The 8,584-nt window shown below is 30.6% G+C and overlaps 1 protein-coding gene across 6 annotated transcripts in view; it reads left to right on the top strand.

Annotated features, from left to right (window-relative positions):
* LOC115241654 (orexin receptor type 2-like) overlaps positions 1-8,584 on the top strand; it is a 36,223-nt gene continuing 27,639 nt past the window's right edge. For 3 of the 6 annotated variants that reach the window (XR_003884935.1, XR_003884937.1, XR_003884936.1), the window contains exons 1-2: positions 1-1,316; positions 4,679-5,658. Coding sequence is in view for 3 of the 6 variants with exons in the window: in XM_029817511.1 (XP_029673371.1) it covers positions 5,215-5,658 (444 nt within the window). In the remaining 3 variants the exon portion in view is untranslated. Of the gene's footprint in view, positions 1,317-4,455; positions 5,659-8,584 lie in introns of all 6 variants that reach the window. The other 3 variants (XM_029817511.1, XM_029817510.1, XM_029817512.1) reach the window with 3 other exon arrangements.

The following is an 8,584-nucleotide window of genomic DNA, read 5'->3' as shown; positions in this document are numbered from 1 at the left end:
TCCTTTTGCGCCGAAGGAGTTCTCAGCGCTGCTCCGACGAGTGTATTTATCTCTTTGTACATCGTGGATACCACCGACTTAATTCTGAGAAATCGTTGTGATGGTCCGACTTGATTTTTTGCGTCGCGAAAACACGAATAGTAGGGGTCAAGTTAAAACTTTGTCAAATCGCGCGAACTCTGTCTCTGCAAAAATCTCTAATCTTTGATTTTTCGCTCGGTCGAAAAATTTATGCTGGCAAATTTTTCGATGAAAACACAGGTAATAGTTTTAGGCGCGCGTAAGAATTTTTAATGTTTGTTCAAAAATTATTTATTCCTTAGAAATTAGCAAATTGGCCTTGGAATACATTGTAAAATTTTAAAACTGATATATTAATCAAATTTCAATGGAAGATCATTATTTGTCATTCCAGTATTTATGCAAAATATTAAATTTATTCTGATAGTTTTCTACGATTCTATATATGTTACTATGTGAAAGTGTTATATTTATTGACACAAGAGTAGCTACATGTATAATAAAATATGCATAAAAATTTATTTTGATTGCAACACAAATAGTATTAGATATTTTTTATTGTACAATAAATATTTTCTATTCATATATTTTTCTGCTTTTTGATATTTCTCTTTTATTTTCATTTTGTTATTAATAATTTATAAGTAGCTTTTCACAAATTAGTATACAAAAATTAAACGAATTAGAAATTCGCGATTCCAAATAGCTAAAAATAATAATGTTTAATATGTTTTAAATATTAAATTATAATCACATACATGTGAAGAAGTGTTTTATCTTGCGATATGTTTATGTACAAATATAAAACTCAGAGATATCTCTTATATTTATTATAGTCTTACTATATATATATATATATATATATATATATATACATATATATTGTAACGTACTGAGATATTACGCGAGAATGCCAAAAATATTTTCAATGTGATTCTGCTTAAATATTCAGTTAGAAGTATGTATGTCAGAATAATAAGAATCTAATCTTGTAGAGTATGGCGGAAATTTTCACTTAAGAAAGACTATTACTGTTATGAATGCGTCGAGGAAGGACAGTCACGCGACTTTTCACCACGTAACAGGCTAAACGTGATCGTATCTTTGCGGGTAATTTTACTAAAGTTTTATTGCGCACATTTATACATTTATATCTTTCAACGAGAAACAGAGAAAAAGAAAGGGGAACTTAAAATGATGAACGTTACGCGGCTAGTTTTGAATTAGATTTAACTTATTTTGGCAATTGGCCCGATGTCAATAACGATCTCGATACGTGATCGCAACGAACGAAGGTACGTTTATGCAGCGATAAATCAGCATAGAAAACTTTATGACGAGACCCGGTACTAAAAGTCTACGACGCGTTTCCATCCGTATTTGAATGCGGAAATATATTTACTTGGCTTCCCATATATATTTCCCAGATACTTTATGGGTTTGTTCTCGACTGTACAGAATAGTCAGTACGAAACATCGTACAAAAAAAAAGGAAGAAGTCATTAAATGCAAAAGATGCAAGCGATCTAGTCTGGTTAACGTGGAAAATAAAAATTCAATTTTACGGACGACAAATATAAAATATAGAAGGAATAGTCCATTTATCTTTTTCACGTACAATTATCTTCTTTCAAATTGTATTGCTGACAAATCCTTTTATGTATATATTGAAAGTTAAATTAATCTTTGACAGGTACAAAGGAGTGCGGAAATAATGTCCCTTAGACTCGGCGACTCAATTTCCTGTAACACTTGAGAGGCGTATCTTTTTGCTTGCATAGTTAATTACATAGTAATTGCTTCGTATTCGCGATGAACGAGAAAAATTAATCAATCACGCATTATACAATATTTTTATAAATATGAGAGTTATATTAGAATATTTTTGTTGAATTTACGAATTAAAATAAGGACGAAGTTAATTTGTATATAAAGTACAAAATCGTCGATTTGATTATTCTCTACGGGACCATGAAAGTTTTACGAGTAAACGTCTCGTTCTTTGTATCATCGATGCGATAAAAGAGGAAAAAGAACTTTAACAGGACATTAGCACTTTTTTTATTGGTTAGCACTTTTTAAAGTTTTAGATAAAAAACGATAACAAGTTTTTGATAAAGATAGCAATCGCATCATTGTTCACTCTCCATCGTCGATTAAAATCACAAAAATAAAATTATTGTGCTGACGTAAATTAGAATGAGCGATAAAGATATAATTTTAAATATTAAACTAGAAAATGTAAAATCTACAAAATTAATTTTGATTAATAATTGTAATATTTTATGATATTTCTTTTCGTGAATATAAATAACTTGATTTTCATTATGATATATTATATTGTATAAATGAAAATTAATGATCGTAAAGAACGTAAGCGTATTACGTATTACGCGTAGTACGTGAATTAAAGTAAATTATTTCTGAAAAAAAATCCATATTTGAAATCCAAGTTTAAAAAAAATGTAAATAACTAGAGTTAAAAGAAACTTATTAATTCTTAGCTTTATATACTCTTTGTAAAATATTGGCTTTCAGTTTTTGTTAATGAAAATATCAATATTAATAATGTTCATTTCACAAGCCATTAGAAATGAAAGATTTTCCGCAAAGTTGAATTTAGAAGGAAATAGATTATGGAACACTATTCATCATTAAATTCAAAGCGGAGTTTATTTTATAAAAATGGGCGATGTCTATGTCAAACATATTGAATTATATCGTATAAACAAATGAATTACGACTTAATATAAGTTATGACTCAGAAAAGTGGAACGAAATATACGCGTACGATCTTTACGATCATTAATTTTTCGTCAACTATTTCGATTCGATAAAATAGATCGATAGAACAGGTGATACAAACTTTGCTATCAACCCAACAAATCATCTGGAAATATAAAATGAGAACACGTATATAATAACAGTCACTAATAATTTACAGTTATCTGCAGGCGCAATCCTTTTTTAGAATTATATCTTACATCTCTATTTTCTACACCTACATTTTACGATAAATCTACTTTATTAAGTTAAGGCGGCGTTGTTGAGGAAAAGTAGTAACTTGCAAAAAATGACCGGGTATTTCATTCTATATCATTAACATCATAATTCAATATGTCTAGCATATACATACTACGTCGACTTTCTTTATTACGTTACTGAATATTGAGCTCCTAGCTGCGCTATGTGAAAAAAAGCCTTTATATATATAAAAAAAAAAAAAAAACGATGAACAAGATATAAAGAGATTCTGTAATTACAAGTCACATATCCCTTAGATTCATCAGTCACTGAATAATCAATGAATAACGTTATACATATTAATTTACGAGAAACTCAATCACAATGTTGTTCTTAAAAACTTTTTATTTGCTTTTTTTAAAAATGTCTTATTCTTTATCGAATATATATATGAAGTTCGCAACTCTAAATCAACAGAATTTAATTTGCGAATTAATCACTAAGAATAACAAAAATTCCGAAATTTGGGAAGTTGTGACGAATGTTACCCTTTGATATTCCCGATGATAAAAATTGATTCCATATTTTACGTGGGACAATAACATATATTTGTTTTCCAATTCTGGAGTATTTTCTAAGGACACTGATGTATTTGTAACATTACTCTGCGTGCGACTGCGATTGCTCTCTTGCTTCAAATCAACACTTCACTCGCTGCTTTTCACGTAAATACAAATCATCTTAATTGGCCGATGATCGCTCTCCCCTGTCATTTGCGGAATTTCAAAGTCCTTTGTACCGGTTTAAATAAATAAGCTAGCATATAAATTTAAATATAGGGAAGAGCATAAAACATGACAAGTAAATAATTTTAAAAATATTAATGTTATGAAAAGATGTTTCATTTTTAGACAAAAAATTGAAATGTTTTATTGGTTGCTTTTTCTGACGGTTTTACTAGAAAAAAAGATAATTATACACCTAAAAAATATATGTATGTGTGATGCAAAATACTACAACTTAACCAAACTTTTTTATGTCATTAATATTTTGAAATTTGTTCGTCACATTTCACACGTGTTTTCCATCTCAGTATTATATCATCAGTATTATATAAACATTAATTAAATTTAAATAAACATTAATTAAATTTAAATAAACATTAATTACATAGAGTGCTAAATTTCAAACGTAACAGGCCGAATATCTAACTAAATGAAATATCGAGATCCGTTTTTTTTTACGCGTCCATCCAAAGTCAAATTCTATTTATCAAAATTTGTCTGCCTCGAAACAACCTAAGAAAAATCGAACTTCGATATTTCATTTAATTATCGAGTTATTTGGCCTGTTACGTGTGAAATTTATCACCCTGTATAAAACACTATATTATATACATATATTTTTTATATACACACACATACATATTGTATCTGAGAGAATTATACAAGAAAAACGTGGGTTTGGCAGAAAACTTTGGCATAATCCTGGGCTATTCAAAGCGAATTGAGCATTTCATGGAATTCGGCACTACTAATGTGCATTATATAGTGCTATTAGAAACGAAATAGGAGCTTTATCAAAGTTGTGGAGTTGAAGTGCACAATATGAGAATATTATTCCTGACATGCCGGTATTGCACAAGAGATGAATGAATTTACTTCTCCGAGATCACGTTCTTTCCTGTGCACAGATACGAAGCTGATTACAATTGCGCATTGAGAAGCGGAGGAATGCATAATTCTTGCTTCAAAGAAATTCTGCGTTGAGATCACCTAAGTACGGTCATGGCCGTAGAAAGAAGAGAAAAAGGAGAGTCTCACAAACTTTAAGAACACACTACTGATCGTTGCGGAAACGCCGAGCATCTCCAAGGAGCTTTACGTCACAAATAGCTTCTTACATCTATAATTTATTTGACAATGTGTGATTCATTCGACTAAACCCTCCGCTACACATCGGCGTCTGTGAAGTGACATTTGTGTCATTTATTTACACGAATGCACGAACATGACTCGAATAAATGGTCGATTGGACGAGTGATTTATCTACGTACGTGATTTATCCATTCAAATTCCATCGATCGATGAATACAATGCAACAGAACGTCACAATATATTAGAAACAAATCGCGACTAATTAATTTACGCGGTATATAATTTCGCGCGCAAACGACAATCTGCAGCATTCCCGATATATCGTGTCAAAGATACAATAAAAATTTGAAACATGAATTTCGCTGTGTCGATCATCGTCGCTTGGTTAGCAACGCGATCGATGAGCAACGCGCTCGACAATGGGGTCGATTACTACTTGGACAACGTCGAAGATTTAGAGTACGTCAACGCGACGAATTGCACGAACGACTACTGTATCCCGGACGAAGATTACATCGAACTGATGGTGCAACATATATTCCCCAAGTTCACCGATTGGGTGCTGATTGCTATGCATAGTATCGTTTTTGTGGTTGGTCTGATTGGCAACGCGCTCGTCTGCATGGCCGTTTATCGAAATCACACGATGCGAACAGTGACTAATTATTTTATTGTCAACCTGGCGGTGGCCGATCTCCTCGTTCTACTCATCTGTCTACCGCCATCGGTTCTATGGGATGTCACGGAGACCTGGTTTCTCGGATTAAAACTCTGCAAGGCCGTACCTTATCTCCAGGTAAGCATTTATCTTCGTAAGAATTACCGGAACATTTCCGCTTCTTAATCTCCGAATATTCATTTACAATTGTGGATCAGATCGCAGCAAAAAAGATATATGTCGTTTTTATTCCGGCAGCATAATATAACTAATTTTATTGAATTAAACTTTATTTGAAATATCTTTTCGTATATAATATATTAGATATTATTTCTAATTTTAATTAAATTAATTTAAACCATTATAATGGATATAACGCCATTTTAGGTTTTCATTTTTTTATGCAAAATTAAATTAATTTAATCAAAATTAGAGATAACATTTAATATATTATTATATACGAGAAGATATTTCAAATAAAGTTTAATTCAATAAGATTAGTTCATTATAATGAATATAATGCCATTTAGAAAATTTTGATATATATATCTCATGATTCATTCAATCTTCTTATTTAACAATTCAAATAGTCTAGTAACGAAAAAGTTTTATAGCTTTTCATGGTCTTAAATTAGTTTGGCCAAACTCGTTAAGTCTCGGTGTACTTGATACCTGTTTGCGAGGAAAATTGAAGATGTGCTTGGCTCACGCAAATTGTTTTTTCCGGATTGCCTTACGTGGTTGATAAATGAAGATTATTCCCTTTCAGTAATAAATTCCCTTACAATCTATTTGGATCTAACCCGAGGTGACTGGGTGACTTCTGGATTTCAGATTGTCACAGCGAGAAATAAAACTACTTGAATGAAATCGAGATTGGGGTGTGGTGTGTGCGCCGTTCAAATAAATATTAATTAAATACCGTTTCTATAAAATTCAATAATCGCAAGATTTTAAAAATAATGTCATACATACATTTACATAATATTTATTATTCTACCGTTATGAATATTATTATTTTATTAAATTATAATATAAGCGAATAATTCCAGTTTAATTATTTTTGATATGCAAATTTTTGATTATTCGTTAAAAGTCCTATCACGATTTAAGTAAGTCGTGTTGTAGTATACATTACTAATAATTTTTTACTATATATTATAAAAAGAATATCTCTCGCGTCATTTTATCTCAAAAAGTAACACTTTTATCCGACGCCTTCTCTCAAGTTTTACTCGAAAACTTCTCGATACGGATGATTAACGAATTCTCTAACATAATGCATATGAGATTCTTTAGAATAAGAACGACAAGAACTAAAATGAAGAATAACGCGAGTCCTGAGTTTTGACGACTTTTACCGCGTATTCATATAGAAAAAAGAAAATTTATAATTTAATCTTCGTCTATACATTACTTAATTTAATATCCCAGAGTATATATCCTAAAGCGCGAATTTCATGGAGGCGCTGATTCGCGATGCACGTGATAAAAATGATGTTCGACACCGTGACAAAAATTGATATTCGACATTCGCAAAGACAGCGCGACATCACGTATATTCCGTTTGCGTTCCCCGCAATTTTTAGAAAATGCTGTAATATTCCCAAGTCTTGGCCTTCTTAGAATTCACGATCATTGAAAAGGAAGTCAAGTGAAAGATATTTTGTAAAACTAGTTTCCGTCTCCGTTTTCTATTCTACCCTGACATCGATCGCCGTGGCTACCACGCGATCCCAGAAAATAAAATCTTTAAAATATATAACTATACAACTATACATACAACGTTTATTTCATAAATATGTATCGAATTTTTCCATAATTAAATTAACAACAAGTAAGTAGCCTTACATATAATCTTTTCACATTTTCAATTTTATAATCTATATTTTGACATACTAAAAATATATATTTTTTATGTTTAATAAATATAAAAGTCCATGTGTATAAATGTACGTGTTTTTAGTATGCATTAATATATACATGAGGAATATTGTGCATGCTAGAATTATGAGTTACGACTTCCTAAAATTCGTTTTTATGTTGAGACTATTTTGGCATTGAGCGCTAAACTTGTTTCAAATATATACTTTCACATCTCATTAACATATTAACCCTTTAACAAACTGTATAATAGGATGAAGGTCAAACTACACTTGCTGCATGTATAATTTTAACCTTTACGTATCTAGATGTGATATAAAATTCAACTGTAGCCTCGGGAAAAAGACATTCTTATTCAGAAAAAGCACTATCGTAAAATGTTACTATAACATACCATAATAATTAAGACAAATAGAATTTTTCCTTTAATTTTATATTATTTGATTGTCTAATTTGATTTTGTTTATAATAATTAAATAAGAGCAAAAGAAACAAATGGTTGAATTATAAGAAAATGAAATAAATAGTATAAATTAACACGTGTAGAACTTTGCTTAAAATCGTGTCGGTTCGATTAATTGGCGATTTGGTTAATTGACAGTCCGGATAATCAACGTTACGTTCGCTTACGACAGGCTGAACGCGCAGCTATAAAAATGGTTCGATGCGAAATTATCTGCATATACTTACTTATGATATACATATAGATATGGATTTATGCGGCGAACTTTCCCATCAGCACGCAACATCGATAAATCAGTAGTGCAATAAAAATCCTTTTTGCTTATGTACAGTTAAGTTGATTACTCTCTTGAATTATACTACTTTACTGAGGATTACTCTTTTGTACAAGTTCCGCTAATGTTTATTTAAGTACGCGGTAAACTCCATTTAGTAATGTAATATATTGCTTTGTAATCAGATTCTTCACCGAATCAATATCAGCTTATTGTCGAATTTTGTTGCTTTGATGTGTTTAGTATTGTTATTATAAAATACAATCAAATAATTAAAGCTTTTGGCTTGTCATTGTACAATATACTATGCAGTGGTATAAATTGAAACAATTTAATCTTTTAAGTACTATTTCTCTCTCGCTTATTTGATAAAATATGTCTGTAAAATATGCGAAATATAATTTGCTCAATTTCTTTTCTTTTTGTATATATATACATATATT

This window comes from Formica exsecta, unplaced genomic scaffold, assembly GCF_003651465.1.
Source record: "Formica exsecta isolate Colony F162 unplaced genomic scaffold, ASM365146v1 scaffold500, whole genome shotgun sequence".
NCBI classification, from domain to species: domain Eukaryota; kingdom Metazoa; phylum Arthropoda; class Insecta; order Hymenoptera; family Formicidae; genus Formica; species Formica exsecta.
This window is presented reverse-complemented; position numbering and strand designations above follow the sequence as displayed.